We start from the raw sequence: 21,210 nt of genomic DNA, 5'->3' as shown, positions 1-21,210 counted from the left end.
TGCCTAGCTAACTGCCTTCTACACTGGTTAATTCTCTCCCATCCTCTCTTCCTCTCCAGTATTTGTAAATGAAGATTGCAACTATGCTGCAACTATTTTAAACAGTTTTGAATGAGAGCAATATAATATTTTTCTTAACTTTAATACGAATGTTTGTAACTGCACTGTAATCTACATCAATTCTTCCTAATGACAGACCACTTTGCTTTGAGTTTATTTGGGTAACACTTTCTAAGTACATTTTTACTACCCCGGGCTAGTGGCCTGACAAAATGAAGAAGCAGACTCTGTGTGTGATATTTTAAAGGGACGGAGATGCCAAAAGCATTGCAGGGAGAAACATATCCTTAAAGATTATTACCCCTACCACAGTGTCTACCGGAGTGAGAAGTAGGTGGCATAATATTCTGAGTTATAAATTCTCTGAGGCAGAACATAGAATTTTACTACCTAAATGTAATAAGATGTATTGTGCTATCAGCAAAGGCCATGGAGCTCTGTGTGATTAAAATAAAAAAGGATCCAAGTATCTGCCTTTAACTACCATTTAATGATAATGATTTTTGTCTTTAGCATTTATATTGGGAGTCGGTACCAAGCCAAGCTGCAGGCTATCTAATAATAATATGAATAATAATAACTAACAATTGTCCTTCTCTTCCTCCTTAGATATTATAGTTTATGTTTATTTCCAAAGAAAGCCCTCTCCCTTCATCTCAGTTAATATGGTAATTGAAATATTAGTTTTAAAATTGTGTTGTACACCACATGCCCTGTGAAAGGAGTTTTAGCATTAGATTTACATTAGAAAAGAAGACTTAGAAAAGGGCTACTGTGTACCAGTCTTTTTTGCTTGTTATTTTTATTTCTTTTTCATGGCAATCCTTTAAGATATATATTATCACCCCTCTACTTTTACAAAGATGGGAAATTAAGCCCGATAAGCTTCTAAAAATATAGTCTCTTAACTAGCAGTGACCTAGAACTGGCTCAGACCAGGTGATAAAAGCCCATTGTTAAATTTTCAGGATTTTTGTGATACCCTGACATCAGCTTCTAGTACATTGTGGGTATTCACACCACGAAAATCCGAAGAGGTTAAAAAACAGGATTCTTCTTCTTCAGTTTGTCCACTGTTCTCGAGGGAAGACAGATTAACAAGATAAAACAAACAGGTTTTTTACATGTATTTCTCATGAGAATATGAGATACCCAGGGGAAAATGAATAACTCCCCAAGGTGACTTAGAATTCAGGCTTAAATCCCATCTTAATATGGAAAGGGGAGGGAGAGAGTAAGTGATTTTTAGGAAAGATGAATGGGTCTGGGAATAATAGATGGGAGGTATGAAGTTTGTGACAAAGTTTGTCTGGGTGTGGTTTTGACTTCTAATCTCTTCTGTGACAAGAGTCAGTCTTCCCTGGTTGATGAAATTCAGAATGAGGGAATTTATGGAAATTGAGTTTCTTTTTGAGGATTTATCTTCAGGCAGATAGGAAAGTTTAGAGACAGTGTCTCCCTGCAGTTGTTTTTCAGATGCCTACAACTCAAGAGAATATACCACAGAGATTTTGGGGGAAGCATATTCTGCTACCCTTCACCTCTGAGAACAGGTTTACCCAATGACCACTGCCAGCTTACGGAATTTCATTCATAGTCTACACTATACAAAAAACCACATGCTTATACTTTTTCCCAAGTTTACATAGTTTGTGAATTTATAAAAATTAAGAGCAATCGAATTAGGAAATACAAGTTTGTAACACCAACCCCACCCCTCCTCCACTCCCCTTCCCATCCTTGACCCTTTGCTTTAATTTCTTCCATACTTTTCCACACGTATTTATTTGCCTTCCTCATTTGATGAAAACTTTTTGAGAGTTGAAGTTCTCTTTTGTATGTTTTTGTTTGTGCATTATGCCTACAGAGAGACTTACTGGAATGATGAAATTAAGCTGAAATATGATAGAATACATTTCTAGAAATAGGTCAAGATGTAATATTGGCTTTGATTATTGCCAAGTTTCATTCTTTACCTAAAATGAGTATAGTTATATTTTATACACTTCCATTTAATTTATAGATTATAGCTACATTTTATAATTGGATTTTATAATAATTTTAGTCTTCAGCTTCAAAAAGTAGGTATGTTTTAGTATAGATACTGCATATGCTATAGGTATACAAGTAAAGTATTCAAATAGTGCTAAAATTCTCAAAAAAAAAAAGTATCTTAGATTCCAAAAAAAGTAATGAAATTGTCTATGGGCAATTTCTTCTACCCTCACTCCCCAGAAAAAAGTAAATCAAAGACATTTTTAAGTAAGTTAAAAAACAGACTTCTCAAGTATTACTTTGGTTTTAGAAAGCATGATTTCATATAATTATTAGAATATTACAAAACTCATTTAGAATTGTTCCATTGCTAATGCTGATATTTGAAAAATCACACACACAGCCCTAACTGGTTTGGCTCAGTGGATAGAACATCGGCCTGTGGACTGAAAGGTCGCAGGTTCGATTCCAGTCAAGGGCATGTACCTTGGTTTCGGGCACATCCCCAGTAGGAGATGTGCAGGAGGCAGCTGATTGATGTTTCTCTCTCATCGATGTTTCTAACTCTCTATCCCTCTCCCTTCCTTTCTGTAAAAGAAATCAATAAAATATATTAAAAAAAAAAAAAGAAAAATCACACACACACACACACACACACACACACACACACACACGCTAAGAATGTTTATGTCCCTTTTTAATTTCAGGGGAGCCTATGGTCATGACATAGGGAAACGTCCTTGGATCACAGGAGATGAGACTATTGCAGGTCTTATGAATGACATTGTCGGTAAGTACAAAATAATTGTTTTCCAAAAGATTTATAAAGACCTTATTATTTAATTATAAAAAGATTATAAAGACATCTTATTGAACATCCTGATTTTCCATTTTAATTCACAATAGTAAAGAGCAAGCATAATTTTAATTGAGAATTGATTGCTATAGAGAATATAACTAGGTTATTTGGTACAGAAATAAAACATGTTATTATTTTTTCTTGTATATATTAAAACTAATATTTACTCCCCAGTGAAAAACACATGCATTGCATTAATTTATAGTTAAACAAATTTTATAAAGATCAACTTAAATTAAATCTCTAAGATTTCATTATATGGTAAAATAAACACTAACCTTCACATGCTAAAGGCCTAAAACACCAATCAGTTTTGGGCTCGTTTTAATTTAATCAATGGTGATTTATTTAACATGAGACTGAGCATTGTTGAAAATAATATGGTTTATGCTATTTTTAGGGTCTATAATGTGTTTCCTAAAGTGAGTTATGTGTAGTGTTAGTGGTATTCAAGATAGTTTTAGATGGTAAACATATTTTAAAAATAGTTATTTAATTGGGTTCAATATTCAGTATTGCCTGAGATTTTATATGAAATTTAGTGTCTTAAACAAAAAATAAAATGTAAGCAATTTGAATGGTGTTATTTGGAAATATATGGAGAATTTAGGAAAACTTCAACTTTCAAAAGGCTTTTCACACCTCGCTCTCTTATAGGCAAGTATACAAATATCTGTGTTCCACCCCAGTTGTATCTTGGCCAGTAATTAGAAGACAAAACCAACTTGAGGTGGAGCGAAAATGGAATTAGAGTGGGGAAAGCTGGGTGGCTTAAACAAAAAACAAACAAACAAAAAAAAGAATTTCTGACAGTGCAAGAACAAAGGCTGGCTTCTGGTTTTGTTGCCAGCAGTGAGAAGGCACCAAGTGTTGTACTGGAAGGTCAGATTGGACTTGGGTTCAGCAGCCTCAGTACTTGAGTTCTGGCTAGGAAAGAATTCAGAGCCAAGAACATTTATTTGGAAAATCACAGAGGTAGAAGAAGTAATTCATTGAAGAAATGGGCTTAGGAAATAAGTTATAGAGGCAAAGGAAGGGCTCTTGGAGCTTGAAAGTGATGAAGAGAGAGGGAAAAGACACTGGGGTGCTCCCTGTGGAGGGAGAGCTCTCTAGGTCCTTCCTCCTAAGGGTTTTAAGGGTGGAGATTTTAGGGGAGGTTCCAGGGGATGATCTCAATAGAATATTCAGCAGCATTCCAGATGTGTCTTTTCAGGGTCTAGGATTCCACTGATTGATTGGTCGGCACCAGGGCAGGGGGTCATTATTCAATGCAGCTGGTTCTGAGGTCAGCCCTGGTGTTTCTTGCCTGGTTTTGCTGCTTTCCTTGGCCTGGAGCTGAAATACAACTAAGGCCTAGATGTTATCTCTAGGGAGGAAATGTCACTGGGTCCAAACCTCTTAACCACCCACATGCTAGAGGAGGAAAAGTCCCCCTGGAGGCAAAGCCCCCCTCCCCCCCCCCACCCCCATTGATTGCATTGATTGCTCGTTATTGGGCACCTGGGCTTTCCACCCTGGTGACCTGTACCTGGCTCATCAGCCTTGCTCTGCTTATATCTGTCTAACTGCCTACCACAGTAACATTAAAAAATAAAATTGAAATAATTACAAACCAGCAATATTGCCATTGTTGAAAAAGGAGCAAGTAGAAGGCCTAGAAGGGCAGTATTTTTGGCAGCAGCCATGGAGTCAGGCAGACATGCAGGGTGTGAGTCCAGGACTGTCCCAGGAAGCCCCAGGGCAAATCTCCACAGCCTTGGATGCCTGGGGCTGGCACTGAAGGCCAGATTGTTATCAGCCAGGTAGATCAGTTGAGTTCTTGGAAACACAGCACTTGATCAGGCTGTCAGCATTATTTAGAGGATTGTGTATTCTAATGTAGGAAATTACCTCCTGAACACAACCCTGGATTGTGTTTAAAGATGTGTTAAATAGTTGTTCAATGATACTTTCATTTGTGTTCATTTTTTAAGAAGCCACTTATCCTATCTAATAAAGAGGGAATATGCTAATTGACTGCCATGCCCTCAAAGATGGCAGCGCCCACAGCCACAAGATGGTGGTGCCCAGTCTCCTCAGCCCCGCTGGCACACCTGCCTCCAGAGTCCCCCAGTCCCCTCAGCTCCCCAGCTGTCCAGGGCCAGCATGAGGCATAGGCAAGCCTTGGATGGGGGCTGCCCAGCCTCCCAGGGCCGCCCGAGGCTCAGGTAACCAGGGCCGGCCAAGGCTTGTGCTGTCGGCAGTGGCAGCAGCAGAGGTGTGATGGGGGTGTCGCCTTCCCCTGATCGCCGGGTTGCCTCCCACCACTGAGGGCTCCTGGACTGTGAGAGGGGGCAGGCCAAGCTGAGGGACCCCCCACCTCCAGTGCATGAATTTTCATGCACCTGGCCTCTAGTATTCCTAACACCCAAATAAAAAAAACTAAAATAGCCCCTGGATTAATTTGACCTGAGAATATATGTTTTCCTTAGTTGTGGATGTTTTTTTATTTTTTTTATTTTCTTTCCTAGGTTTGCTTTCAGAATATAAATTTCATTCTAATCCTATTATTTTTGTGCTCAATATTTATCATTCTCTAAAGAGGAGTTAGGATGTTTATATCTAGTCCAGGAAAGTGGTAAGGTGATATTATTTAGTCAGATTTATTTATAAAGCCAATAAGCCTTGCAAAAAAGATTTCCTTTGAGCACTTAAAAGTGTATAGCTCTGTTGCTGCTTATTAAATGCCCATGTTTTATTGTTGTTGTTGATGATCAGTAAATAAACATACCTCACAACAATCCCTGAAATTTCTAAACAGCCACATCTCATTATCATTTTTAAGGAAAATGAAAAAAAAATTTTTTTGTTTAGAAGGGTTAAGAGACTAAACTTATTTAATCTTTTAAAAAATATTTATTAACTCTAACCTGAGGATGTTTTGCTTCTCTTTGAAATATCATACAAAGTTATAACACATATTGATCAAACTCTTAATTTTCTATTTGTGTCATATTTCATTTGAAATATTGTCAGTGAATGAAGGCATTTTTTATTTTTAATTATTATTTTGTTGCTTGTTTTGTTCTTTTGTTGTTGTTGTTGACCAGAGGAATAAAAATTGACAGTGTTTGCAAAAGCGTAATTATAAACAACATTTTAAAAGCTTGGTGTTTTCTTTTAAATTTTAGTAACTGTTACACCCCAAATTTCTTTATTTTTGTAATTGTGCTAGAGGCTCGGTGCATGAAATTTGTGCATGGAAGGGGGGGGTGTCCCTCAGCCTGGCCTGCGCCCTCTCACAATCCAGGACCCCTCAGGTAGGGTCCCTAAGGCCTGGCTGGCGATCAGGGCCTATCAGGGCTTTCCTTCCCACTGCCAGCAGCTGGCCCAGCCCCCGCTGCTGCCACTGCTTGCCATCTGTGTGGCACTCCCCCGTCCCTTCCCTGCCACCAGTTGCCTCCCTCTGTGGGCAACAGGCATGGGGTACGATCGCTTGGCTGGCCTGGGCCTCCCTCTGAGGGGCAATCAATCACAGGGCCCCCCATTGATCACCCCAAAGAGGGAGGTCCCGCCCACCCACTGCAGCACCACCAGCCAGATGGTTTGGGCCTCCCTCTTTGGGGTGATCGATTGTGGAGCCCCACCATCAATCGCCCCCCAGAGAATGGTCTGGGCCTCCCTCTGCAGGGCGATCATAGGGTGATGGTGGCGCTCCCTGACCAATCGTATTGCAGCCACCTTGGCTGGACTGGTGTCAGTGTGTGTCATAGCATGGTCATCTGGAAGGTCGTCCAGACAGTCGTTCTGCTATTCGTTCATTCGGCTAATTTGCATATTACACTTTTATTATTATAGATATATTAGTCAGACAAATGGGTTTAAGTCAAGTTGAAAATGAATTAGTTCACTTTATTTGCTTTAGTACAAGCATGTCAAACTTGCAGCCTGAAGGCTGCATGTACTTCACAACGAATATTTTTGTGGCCCAGCCTATATAATGGTATGTAAGAAATCCTATCTAATAAAAGAGTAATATGCAAATTAACCATCACTCCACTACACCACAAGCCACGCCCACCAGCCAATCAGGAGTGAGCATGCAAATTAGCCCAACCAGGATGGCTGCGGCCACAGAGCAAGCAGGAGCCTTGGGTTTCCCCGGCAATGGAGGAAGCCAAGCTTTTCACACACTCTGGCCAGCCCAGGCCTCCACTCAAGCCTACAAAGTTTCAACTATAGAAGATAAATAAATCCCAACAGAAATAGCAACAACCACGGAGCTGGAGAGAGCAGGAGGCTTGAGTTGCCCCTGGTGATGGAGGAAGCCAAGCTTCTGCAGCCCTGGCCAGCCTTGGCCTCCACTTAAGGTTACAAAATTTCAATTATAGAAGATAAATAAATCCCAGATACCAGGCTCTCTGCTTGGGTCGCTGGGGGGCGTGGCAGGCCTGCAAACCACCACAGGCCCCTTGCCCAGGCCTCCCCATGCCACAGGGAACCCCCACCCTGATCTGGGACACCCTTCAGGGCAAACCAGTCGCCCCCCCCCACCCTGCACCAGGCCTCTATCCTATCTAATAAAAGAGTAATATCAAATTGACCATCACTCCAACACACAAGATGGCTGCCCCCATGTGGACACAAGATGGCCACCACAAGATGGCCAGCAGGGGAGGGCAGTTGGGAGGGACCAGGTCTGCAAGGGAGGGCAGTTGTGGGCAATCAGGCCAGCAGGGGAGGGCAGTTGGGAGGGACCAGGCCAGCAAGGGAGGGCAGTTGGGGGCGATCAAGCCTGTAGGGGAGGGCAGTTGGGGTGAACAGGCTGGCAGATGAGGGAAATTGGAGGTGACTGGGCCTGAAGGGAAATGCAGTTGGGGGGGACCCAGGCCTGCAGGGGAGAGCAGTTGGGGGGGACCAGGCCTGCAGGGGAGGGCAGTTAGGGGTGACCAGGCCTGCAGGGGAGGGCAGTTAGGGATGACCAGGCCTTCAGGGGAGCAGTTAGGCATCAATCAGGCTGGCAGGGGAGTGGTTAGAGGGTGATCAGGCTGGCAGGCAGAAGTGGTTAGGGGCAATCAGGAAGGCAGGCAGGTGAGCAGTTGGGAGCCAGCAGTCCTGAGAGGGATGTTGTGAGAGGGATGTCTGACTGCCCGCTTAGGCCTGATCCCGGTAGGATTGGGCCTACCGGGATCGGGCCTAAACAGGCAGTCGGACATCCCTTGAGGGGTCCCAGATTGGAGAGGATGCAGGCTGGGCTGAGAGACACCCGCCCCCCCACACTGGGCACGAATTTCGTGCACCGGGCCTCTAGTGTTTTAATAAAAATTTCATAACTTAATTTTTACAATATGCTGTTATACATAATCCTATATAATAAAAGCCTAATGTGCAAATCAACCAAATGGTGGAATGACTGGTGGAATGACCAGTTGTTATGACACACACTGACCACCAGGGGAAAGATGCTCAACACAGGAGCTGCCCCCAGCCCCCAACCCCCAGGTCAACTAAAGCAGGTGACAGCAGGGGCCCCCCCGAATGCCCCACTGGTCACTCTGTAGAGGGAGGTGACCGGTGGCAGTGGCAGGGGCAGGGAGTGGGGCTGGTGAGCGGGCGGTGCCAGGTCCGCTAAGGCGGGTGCCAGTGGGGTCCCCTGACCACCCCACTGGTCACCCTACAGATTGGCCCTGATTGCCAGCCAGGCTTAGGGACCCTACCCATTTAAGAATTCCATGCACCATGTCTGTAGTTATTAATAACAAACTACAATGTTCTCTAATGACTGAGTAGTATAATTGTGTTGCATTCATTTCCCTTACGTGCCTTATGCGCAGGTGCACCATTTCTCTCCACTAATACTAGCAGCGAATATTTTAGCAGCCAATTGCCACATCATTAATCTTGGACTGATTTGTTTGGTGTGTGCAACAGGAAATATTTTGCTTTCAGAGAGCAAGAAAATTAGGTTTATTTGCATTATACTTATTAATCTGTGCAGTTATTCAGTGTCTGGTAAGTTAATGTTCAAGAAAACATATTAATTTTTATTAAAATGTTGTATTATTTTATGTTAATTATTACTCATTTATTTCAGCCCTTTGTATTCAGCATGTCTCTATTGAAATAAACCAAACCTATGTTTGTATGAAAATCGAAGCTTTTGTTATTTTGCGGCTTACATAAACTTAAATCTTGTTTATTTGGCCCATGTTAGTCTTTGAGTTTGACATGCTTGCTTTAGTAGAAACACATTCTTTGAAAGGTATTTGTGTGTGTTTATCTTATTTGTTGTGTGTTTATCTTGTTGCAAGTCCCATGCAGGTTCCTTTTTTGCCTCGGTTACTAGAAAGTTCTGAGAATATTTGGTAAAGTTTGAAGTAACAAAAACATTTAATGGCTTCTGATTTGTTTTTTATCTTCATATATTGAACTCTATATCTACTTTTTATCAATTTTCCTCCCATTGTAATACTAGAAACCTGGAATCCTCTTTGGAAGCAGAGGTGGTAAAATAACAAAATATTTAAAACAACTGTGTAGTAACTACAGTAAAGAGTAGCAGAAGTCAAATTTACTTTTGCTACTTGCTAGGCTATTTCATATGTTTGAGCAAACAGGCAAGTTGTATATTTTGGGCCATGATTGACTCTTCACAGTTCTTAAAACAACAGCCTTTAATTTCCTCATAAAACATCTCAAAAAGAAGTAACAGGAGGATAATAAAATTATTATGTTGTACAATTTGATAGAGTGGATAGAGAGGAGAAAGAGACAATGAGTAATGATATTTATTCATAGACATAGAAAAGAATATCAATTTCAGATGAAAAGAAAAACTATTACTAAATTTTATAGAGAGCTTACAACTCTGCAAAACATGGGATAACTTTCTCTTATAGTTAATATCATGTTATCAAAATGCTATAGATAGAATTGCTGAAGAATATTATTAGTATTATTAGTACTATTAGCAAGTCTATTTCTCCCTGGGTACATAAAAATCACAAAGGGCTAGCTACAAGCATTTCAGCTTATAAAGCTGTTGTAATGTGGACGTAAATTTACTCTATGAACTTTGTGGTTGACCCTCAGAAAAGCAATAATCCCTGGAAGCCCTCTCTACAGAGTTGGAATGCTCAGCCATGCACCAACCACCGCTAGAGGCCAAAGGAACTTGCTGTTTGAAAAACAGCCTGGAAAGTTCTCAAACTTCTCCCAAGCACAAATCTTGCAACCAGATCCACAATAATATTAGCATCTAGTTAATAAAATATACAGAAAGGGATATAGCAGTTGCAAGATCCATCGTGAATCGTGTTATCAAACATTAAGCAGCTGGGAGCCCTGACATCCTCATGTTGCAAATTAATTGAAATTAAATTACACTTAGAAAGACGCAGAGGGAAATCTGTGATGAACTTCGGCCTCCTCTATTTCACTTACAGGGACTAGATAATGTAGAAATCTCTTCAAAATGTAACCGTGAACAGAGATTTTAATTATTTTTTGTATGAGAGGGTAAGTTTTTTCTTCTTTTTCCTATCTGTGAGACTTTAGGTAAGTTAGTTCATCTCTTTGGACATTCCTTTCCTCATTGATAAGGTATGGAAAATCAGCGTAGATAACCTTATCAGATAACTGTGAAGACTAAGTGATTTCTCATAATACTAGTACATGTCCCATATTTAGAAGTGTTGGCACATAGTAAGGGCTCAATAAACTTCTGCTTGCCAGGCATAGAGATAAGAAGGCAGAGCTTGCATTTATTTAGGTTTCACTTCCTGGTAAAGCAAAAAAATGATGTCCAATAAATAAAAAAGCAGGAAATCACTTTTCAAATGAGAGCCCTGGCTCACACCCATCTCAGATGAAGTGATTCACATCTTGACATTTACTGCAGTGAGTTGCAGATGATCTTCAAAGTAAAGGATCTTTCGAAGACTGATAAACTTTTGGGAAGCTTTTAAAAAGATTTTCCTTCAATACTTGGAGTTCTTGAAATTGCAACATTAATTTTTAAAAAGCTCTTAGGCAAAAGAAGAGAAACAAAGAAAAGCAACTTGAAAGAATTTCAGTTTCTTTTTTTAAAGGTTAATTTCTTACGGAATGCTGATGACATCTAAATATATTAGAAGAATGGTGGTTTCAGAAATACAATTTGAACTGAAAAAGATATGTCATTAGGTAACTTTTTAAAATACACTAAAAATCACATGTGGCCCTTTGATATTAAGAGCACTTCATTCTTTAGTGCCTTTAGGTTACACCTGAAATAAACATTTCTATTAGTGTTCAGAAACTTTAATATTAGCACCACATGTGCACCCATGTATGTGTTAGACCAACCCTGTCCTTGATTAACTTTAGTAGCAGGTAAGGAGAGTATTTTGTGAAGCACTTGATTGACTTGAATTTAAAACGTTCCAAGGAGAATAATTTTCGTGTGTGCACAAAGTATTCGTGTCAGTGAGGGATTCTTTACAAAGAATGACTCCGTGTTAGTATGTCATTGAATGTGAGGGAAGGAAACATAATGCCCAGTGTATGTCTAGAATTCAGCCCAGTACATCGGGTTCATCACATTCCCATGCAAGAAAAATTTTAGGTAATCTCAAATGAACACTGCCTTATTTGAAGGACTAAAATTTTCCAGGAATCTCTAATCATTTTAATCAGAATGTAATCATTAAGCAAAAATGGAATGTCTGAGCTTCTATAGAAATTCTCCCCTGCCCATCCTGACTCTTCTATTTCTCTATTTTTCATTTTGTGATGTTTTCTCCTTTGTGTGCTTTCTTCTCATTAGAATACATTCTTTCAAATGCATCCCTTTCTGTTAATTCTGCTGTCTCTTTTTATTACTTTCCCTTCCTTTCCTCCTTCAACTATCCCTGCCAAAATATTTTTTTTAATGAAATAAATGGTTTTCAGAAAAGATGCATGCAAATAGCTAATGGGGAGTTAAGGATAATACCAGATTACATATCTTAGATAATGTCTTAGAAATAACAGTAAAAAATTTATACCATCATGCAAATAAACAAATTAATAAAGCCTGTATCATTTATCTTGCCATAGTGCAAAAATATTTTCATATGATAGAAGATATATGCCACTGTATACAACATAAGCATATCATATTCATATCTACATAGTATGTTTAAGAGAAATTTTATTAGTGCATGGAATGTAGAATAAGATTGTTTCTAGTGCCACTTGACTTCAGACACTATACACCTTACAATGACCAGGCATACAACCACCACTCGTTTAGCAACCTTGCTTAGCAATTGGGGAAATCCATCTGCCAAATGCAACAGGAAAGTATGTTTTTTTAATGGTTATGTTGAAATCTAGAATCCTAAGTTGTACAATTACTTCCAGTGGCCTCCCATCAAGTAAACTAATCCTGGAATCTATCTATTAATTAGAGTAATTATTCCAATTACTATCTATTCTATTACAATGGAACTCTAACAGAAGTATCTCTTTGGGTACAAAATGAAGGACATGTATTATACTCTTTTTCTAATATTTAGTACAGCCTTACAAGCATTGAAGTTCACAGCCCATTTTTCTCAGTGATGGTAGAGAGACATTATCCTACTACACTGGTCTAATTGCCTTTGAGAGATATCACAAGAACTAAAAATAGGGAAAGTATTACCATCGTTGTCATTTTGCTCTGAGTTAAGTATCCAATGCATGCTTTGTCTCTGGGTCTGTTTTTAGTGCCAACTCTCAGCAGTAGCCATTAGACTGGATTATAATTGTGTAGTGGATATCTTAGTTTTGCATGCTTTCTCCATCAGACATGCATTTATATAGTAACTGGGGGCCCAGTGCATGAATTTGTGCACCTTGAAAGAAACTGTGGGCCTCTAGGCTGTGGTGGGCACAGGGGCGGGTCTCAGCCCATCCTCCATGCCCCCACCTGGCCCCTCCTGCCACAGCCCCTGGCCCCCTGTCTGCCAGCAGCCACGCTCCTGCCACCGCTGCTCCCACGCGCTGATGGCACCAGCCCCACTCACACCCGCTGAGGGTGAAGCAATTGGGGCAGGCACCAGCAGTGGGTGTGAGCTGCAGCTGCTGCCCCGATCACCCCTTAGGAGCAGGGGGGAGGTGGATAAGCCCTGAGGGGTGATCAGGGTCAGCAGCTGCCACTCGCACCCGCTGACAGTGCCGAGTGATCAGGACTGGCGCCAGGTGCCAGCAGTGGGTGCAAGTGGGGCCACTGCCGGCAGCAGGTGCAAGCTCTGGGCGGGACCATGGCACGTGAGAGCAAATAATTTTCAGTAACCACCAGAGGCTTGCCCCTGTGACAGCGACCAGCTCCCCGCCTTGGTCTGGTGCCCCTGCTCACCTGCTCCACCATCCTGCTGTGGCCAACGCCTGCCATGTTCTGCGCTCTGCCACCTGCTGCCAATGCCCACCATGTTCCTCGTGTGCTCCTGGTGGTCAGCTCATGTCATAGTGACTGGTTGTTTGGTTGTTCTGCTGTTCGGTCTATTTGTATATTAGTGTTTTATATATATAGATGATCTGATATCAGTGTGCTTGAATAAGCCCCAGAGCTATTTACATACTTGTATTTTACTTTCTAGCTCTTTTGTCTTATACACTATCACATATCTCACTGGAATAACAGTGAATTATGTTCAACAAAGTAGCCTCCTTTTAGGGAAGGTGCATTTTAATTTGACATTAGAAACAACCAGCTTTAAAAATGTGATTCACTTTCATTTCTTTGAAGATTTCTTTTGGAAATACACTTACCACAAAAAATGTGCTCTGTGGGAATTTGACAAACTAGCTGATAATAGGATAAATCATTTTTAGTTTACAGAACAAAACAAAAGCTTCATTACCTTGCTGTTATTGTTTACTATATCAAAAATAAACTGTAATTTTTAGCTAGTTATGTGCATGTAAGTCCAGATATTATTTGATAAAATGAGCCAAGTGGGAAAACTTCCATTTCCTTCTGATAACACATCAAATATGCCCTTATCTCTAAAAACATTAAAGATGGAGTAAAGCCTTCCTCCTGTTTTTCCAAGCATCTTTAGCACTAATAGAAAAAATTAAATTATGACGTTTACTTTGCAGGAGCCAATGAGAAAGAAATAGTCCTAATGAATGCTTTGACTGTTAATTTGCATCTTCTACTGGTAAGTTTCTTCTCTCATCAAGGTTTTGTACACATTCATTTACAGAACCTGACATTTTTCTATCTTTAATTCATGAGCATCTGGTGATTTAATTACTTAAAAATAAGTGGTGAGGCTATTTTCATTTTTAGCGGGACATGCTGGACCCTGGTAAGCTTCTACATACTTATGGGAGAGTTGACTCTTGCAAAGAGCTCTTTTCTCAGAACATAAGGAATAAGAGTCACAGTGGGTGAAGAGTAAAACCGCTTGCAAGCACACAAAACCATGACATACAAATGTGAGCAAACACAGCTTTATAGAAAGACAGTTTTTCAATATGCTGGACTTCAGCAGGGGGGATTATGGGTCAGTATGGTTTTGTAGATTAATTTTTGGAAATAGGCTAAAAAATAATGTGAAAATAAAACTAAATTGGAGAAAATGGACCTAGTACCTGAAATGAGTTTCTGTGTTTAAGGTGCTTCTTCTTTTTTGTTAATCCTCACCCAAGGATATTTTTCCATTGATTTATATAGGAAAGGAGGGGGAGAAACAGAGAGAGAAAAACATCGATGTGAGAGAGACACATCGATTGGCTACCTACTGTACACACCCAACCAGGGCTAGGAATCAAGCCTATAATTGAGCCTACAACCCAGGTATATGCCCTTGACTGGAATCGAACCTGGGACCCTTCAGTCCGGGGGCAGACACTGTGTGTACTCTATCCATTGAGCCAAACCAAAGTATTGAAATATGATGTCTATAGTACTTGCTTGATGCTTTGTAAATGTTTTTCATTTTTCAGTAAGTTTTTCTAATCATGTCTACATGACTAAGATGCACAGTGAAGTCATTAATATTTTATTTTAGTAAAATGGAGACATGACTATTAAATATGACTGAAGGAACATGCTTATGGAGTATGCTAAGTATCACAGTAAAAAGCACAGTTTTAAGTTCAGACATCACTGGGTTGACTTCCAGCTAAGATACTTAATGCCTGTTTGAATTTGGATGTTTTTTGAGGTGTTTAAATCTTAATTTTCTCCTTTGCAAAAATGAGGATAATAATAGCTACCTTGTAGGTATGCATGAGTATGAAATGTGATAATATGTGAAAATTGCTTTAGCACCCATGCCAATGATCAACACATAATTAACAGTAGCGATCATTTTAATTGCTATTATTGTCAGCCTCATTCTTCATGAACTATGGGTCAACAAAAAAAAAGGGCCCCAGTGAATGAATGAGCCACTTCTCCCTGGTGCCCCTGGGAATGCGAAATGTTTCATGTTAGGGCTAAAGGACTTTTTAATTGGACCTAAAATAAAACCCCATAAAATAGTAAAGCAGTGCAAATATTATGTACTAGAAACCAAACAGCAGTGGAAGATAAATCAATATAAGTAAGACTGATATTTCAGTCTCACAATAGAGAAATTACCATTAAATGCATTAGGAAGATATTTTTTCAATTAAAGTTTAAATAAAGTGTGAGGATTTATACCTTCTGATTCACATTTTCTCCTGAATTTGCCAGTCTCTTCTTTCTCTTTATAATTCATTGGAAATGAGGCTAATTGGAAAGGTACCTTCAACAGACACCTACATGTGTAATTAATTAATGCCTTTTAAATGCTGGAGATTATAAAATGAAAGTGTAGTACAAACTAACCAAATGTGTAATTGTGCATTAATGCTTTTCTCAATAAATCCATTTCATTGCAGTTATCGTTTTTTAAGCCGACACCAAAACGGTACAAAATTCTTCTTGAAGCCAAAGCCTTCCCTTCAGATCATGTAAGATTCTTCAAATTATATTTATATTCTGTCTATTCTTCCTAGAGAAGCATATCATTTGCCTGACTTGAATGTTTATTCCCTAGTCTTTTCTAAATAAACTTAGAATAAAAAGATCTGTCAAATGCTTTTGATTTAGGCATTTTAAAAAATAAACTTAAGCTTTATTTCTTTTGTTCAAGTAAAACATGCGCTAGGGGAGGAAAGAATTGAACGGGAACATTGATTTATTAGTCTTTTCAAACAACATTCAACAAACTGCTGGTCTAAATCAAGTGCAGTTATAAATGTTTTGTTAATTATTGTTGTTCTTTGATTTTATAAAATTATACCAATACATATCCTAGTGCTTAATCCTTTGGCTACACTGAAATTTTATTTGTCCATTTTTATAGCATACTAGCAAGTATTGAAAAAATTATTTGAGATTAAAAAAATTTTCTTTTGGTTCACTAAAAAAGGCATGCTACTTTATCAGCAATTCAGTTGATAAGAAGTTAGATTGTTCCAGACAAAGATAAAAGTATATTGCGCATTTCAGTTTTAGTGGTAGAGAAACTCAAGTTCCATCTTTATATTATCACTGTTAACTATTCTAGCCCACGTCTTGTAACTTTAAGTCATTTAATTATGTCCACATTAATAGCATTACCATACTAAAAAGGATCAAAACTTTAATATCTTGAAAAAAACTGGGGTCACTATTATTGCAACCCATTCAGATCTTGTAGTCTCATTGAAAGGAACTTTTTTATTTTCTTTCCTTTTTCTAGTTTACTTTCTCTAGGATGAGCCATTTGCATAGTCTCCGTTCAAGCCTAGAAAGTCCACACTATGCTTTGGTTATATTTTAGAATTTTGACTTGCCTTGGTGATTTAACTTCTTATTCCAAAAATCTCTTGTAACTCCCTGAAGTCTAGTTGACTCCTATGTTTCCATTTATCTCTATTATTTAGTGTTTCGAAGAATGTTCAGATTCCTGCATACAAATTATATTAAGCAGTTCTCTAATGTATTGTGTTTAGTCACTTTTAACCTTGACCTTGGGTATAAAAATATACATTTATTGCTATTTATTTATTTATTTTAAATTGATTTTATTTATTTATTATTTTTTTATTTATTTTTTTTTAGAGAGAGATAGAGAGGAAGAGAGAGGGTGAGAGAGAGTGAAACATTGATGTGAGAGCAAAACAATGATCAGCTGCCTCCTGCATGCCCCCTATGGAGGATTGAGCCCCAACCTGTGCATGAGCCTGGACAGGAAATCTAACTGGCAACCATTTGGGTGTGTGGGACAATGCCCAAACAACTGAGCCACACTGGCCAGGGCTTAGTATTTATTTTTAGAGATATTTCAAGTACTTCTGTGCACTGTGATCTAATAAGTTATCCTTATTTTTCAGTATGCTATTGAATCACAGCTTCAACTTCATGGACTCAACACTGAGAAAAGTATGCGGATTGTAAAGCCAAGAGAGGTATATGAGAAAGAGAAATACATATTCATCATGCTTCTATTTAGTATTGATTTTTTTTCTTTATTTTCTTTAGATGTTTACTAGCTTCATTATCTTAATGGAACTTTCAAGAACGTTTAAAAAATAAACTTAAGCTTTATTTCTTTAGTTCAAGTAAAACATGCGCTAGGGTAGGAAAGAATTGAACAGGAACATTGATTTATTAGTCTTTTCAAACAACATTCAACAAACTGCTGGTCTAAATCAAGTGCAGTTATAAATGTTTTGTTAATTATTGTTGCTCTATAATTAAAAAAACCTATAATTCAGTAACAGTTAGGTCATTTTGTTTAAAATGGGGGATTAACTCAAAAGTATATTTGTTTTCATTTTCCAAGGGCTAGTCATATTACAAGCAAATTCTTTTACTGTCAATATCCCTGGAGTGTGCCATATTCTTCAGTGGGATAAGTGAAGATGGCAAATTGCATATATCGTTTTCAATTTTAGATGCCATTAAAATCATATTAAAAACTAGTGACATTTTTTGGAACTGAATGATGCCATCTTTTATGTCTCTTGTTAATCTAACTATCAAATGTTTTTGTCTGAGCTTGGACTACAGTGTAGAAAGGGATGTGATGTAGTAGTAAGAGCTCATGCTTCTTAAGTGGCTGATATACCCCTGAGCAATCCCAGACCCACCAACTTTCTGGGTTAAGGACTTAGGAACTTTTTCTCTCTGAAATCCCTTCATATTTAAACAGGTAACAAAGGAAACACCTAATCAGACTTGACAACATGTGTAAGATCTGAAATAATGCACACTTTACATTAATAGAGATATAAGGCTACTAGTAAGTTGTAGAAACTTTGACATAGAGACCCTGCATCTTGTGAAATTTCACATCAGGATATCCACATAAAATTAATGTTAGCTTCACAAATGATGCTGCCAGTCTGTTTGAGCAATTATTTCTTTCAACGGAGAATACGTTGAGGAATTAAAATCTACTTCATTCACTTCTATTTGCCAACATGCAATAAATTAAGGAAATGGAAAGTTTCCACACCTGTGAGAGGATATTTTTTTCCAAAAGTCATGTATAAATAGTTAATTTCCAACAAAAAGGAATATAGCCAATAATATATCACAAGTCTTAATGTTAAAAGTGACAAGTGATATGAAGACTCATGAGGTAATCATAATCTTGGAGCACTCTTTAGCATTACTAGATTAGAGCAAGTCAACATGAGAGATTTTCAACCTTTTTCACCTCGTGGAGCACACAAACTAGTTACTAAAAATCTGTGGCACACCAAAAAATATGCTTTTGCCTATCTAACAAAAAAATTGGTATAATTTTGATTCATTCACATCTGATGGCTATTGTTGTGTTGGCTGTTGTCATTTTTTTTTTATTTGACACAAGATCAGTGCCCCTGACTAAATAGCTGAGTGTTGCATGTCTAAAAATCCTTACAGCACACCAGTTGAAAATTACTGCCATACCTATCTTTATACATATATATATATATATTGATTTCAGAGAGGAAGGGAGGGGGAGAGAGAGATAGAAACATCAGTGATGAGAGAGAATCATCAATGGGTTGCCTTCTGCACAGATCTAGCTCACAACCCAGGCATGTGCTCTGGCCAGGAATTTAACCTTGACCTCCTGGTTCATAGGTAGACACTTAACCACTGAGCCATACCAGCCGGGCCATATCCTATCTTTAACAAGTATATTTAGTTGCTTAATACTGATTCTTAAAATAAATAATAAGTATTAGTATATAGAGTACTTTCCTTACTATTTTTTGAAATTATGGTGGACAAACCATATTAGATTCCTTTAAGGAAAAGAGATTTGGATTATTATATTATTCATTTTACTTAGATTTTTTTAGAATTATTGAAACCCTTTTTATATATAAAGTACACATCACCAAAGAACTCAGAGATTTCAATATCAATACTATTTTTATAGATTTCCATTTTGTAAACAAATTCTAAGCTTCTAGTAGAAACTAGAGTATGTATCACATATATATACTACTATTTTGGCCTACCTCAGGATTCAGTAATTAGCAAATAGCAAGAATTACTTAAAAATTACTGAAGGAAAACTTATGAATAATAAAAATCCCTCAAATCCTTCTAATATTAATATAGTTAGTGATGCTTTCACCTCAAAATCATGTTAGATTTAGCACTGGAGAATATTTCTGAAGATTTCATAAATAGATAAAAATTGTTATGATACAATTTGATACTTTGTATTTAGCTGATTTCTTTTTATTTTTTCAAGTTGTTTGCAAGACCAAATCTAAATTCATGCACAATTTTCACTAAGTAACCAATCATTGGTATTATGTGGGGAGATGTGCAGAAAATTACCTTAATAATTGAGTTTTACTGATATTTTTTCATGTTTGGGTCTTGATGTTTAGACAGCTGTGGAGGAGATTTAACACTTAAGTTAGTAGAGGGTATCAGTTAGGTTATATTCAGATGAAAGATGCTTAAGTATTTTTATTCTACCAAAAATTCCCAATATTAGATTGATAAGTGAAATACTTATTTCTAAGAAATTTCTCTTGCTATGTAATATTTCATGGACTTGTACTTTCTGCATTTTATTCAATGGGGATAAGAAAGAAACAATTTATAGGTATGCAAATAGCAACAATTAATTGGAAAATAAAGTAGGGTTCTGCAAAAAATTATACTTTATAAAACTCTTTTTACTATTTTATTATCATTATTTAAAAATGCTCAAATGCTTCTCTCTTGCCAAATTTTGGAAGACCTTTAATTTGGAAAAAAAATTACCTTTGACTTATTTATGGCAGGAAAGTGCTCATGGTGAATTTTAGATTGGGAAATAAGAAGTGAGAAATCTATTATTGTGCCTTTAGGGGGAAGAAACCTTGAGAACAGAAGATATCCTTGAAGTAATCGAGAGGGAAGGAGACTCTGTTGCAGTGATCCTGTTTAGTGGGCTGCATTACTATACTGGACAGCACTTTAATATTCCCGCCATCACAAAAGCCGGACAAGCAAAGGTATGCACGTCATTTGCTCCTTCTCACAGCACCCCACACATCACCCTACTGACTGCACTTCTAGTGAAATACCTTTATGTCTAGGTAAAATTATTTAAAGAGTTAAAAAAATAGAGAAAGCTTTACATATAAAAACTTATAATCCTTTTTGCTTTAGGCACCTCCCTTTAAACCTCTTTTTATCACTTCTTTGGTCTCACTTCCTTGCTAGCATCTACTGTCCCAATGTTTACCTCTAGGCAGCCGTGATATCACCCATACTGAGCTGCTTAGTCAACAGGAAGCAGACAGAATATTTAGGATAGTAGCTACATGCGAAGGCTGTTTGTCACACTGTAACTCATTATAAATATAATTCAGTCTTGCTAAATCCTAGGTACCTGAAAAGGAGAGGTGCAGAATAAAATTTTATCAGTAGATTGAGTTTTGCACAGTTTACATTAAGGAAGTCATTTTTATCCCTAATAATCTTAAGAAATTACACTTCTTAAGTATTACCAAATCATACTTAAACTATTTACCATTTTGAAATTGTGTCCTTTTATATATGCTTTTGTAAAAAAATTATTTTAATATATGTTTGCTTTAAAAAAGAGAACAGAGAGGAGCAACATTCAACAGTTACAATTTGGATTTAAAATCCTTAAATATGTCTCTTGGCCTTCTGTATGTCCTCTTTTGAAAAGTGTCTATTTAGGTTCTTTGCCCATTTTTTTAATTGAATTGTTTATCTTCCTTTTGTTAAGTTGTAGGAGTTCCAATAAATTTTGGAGATTAAACCCTTATCTAAGATAACATTGGCAAATACGTTCTCCCCATGCAGTGGGCTT

At 37.9% G+C, this 21,210-nt stretch overlaps 1 protein-coding gene across 1 annotated transcript in view; it reads left to right on the top strand.

Annotated features, from left to right (window-relative positions):
* KYNU (kynureninase) overlaps positions 1 to 21,210 on the top strand; it is a 115,617-nt gene that overhangs the window by 35,611 nt on the left and 58,796 nt on the right. The window contains exons 4-8 of the mRNA XM_080670354.1: positions 2,763 to 2,845; positions 14,003 to 14,064; positions 15,779 to 15,850; positions 17,258 to 17,332; positions 20,234 to 20,380. Coding sequence (XP_080526480.1) covers positions 2,763 to 2,845; positions 14,003 to 14,064; positions 15,779 to 15,850; positions 17,258 to 17,332; positions 20,234 to 20,380 — 439 coding nt within the window. The remainder of the gene's footprint in view (positions 1 to 2,762; positions 2,846 to 14,002; positions 14,065 to 15,778; positions 15,851 to 17,257; positions 17,333 to 20,233; positions 20,381 to 21,210) is intronic.

The sequence above is a fragment of the Plecotus auritus genome (assembly GCF_963455305.1).
Source record: "Plecotus auritus genome assembly, chromosome: 5".
NCBI classification, from domain to species: Eukaryota; Metazoa; Chordata; class Mammalia; order Chiroptera; family Vespertilionidae; genus Plecotus; species Plecotus auritus.
Note: the sequence above shows the minus strand (reverse complement) of the source record. Positions and strands in the feature narration are given on the sequence as shown.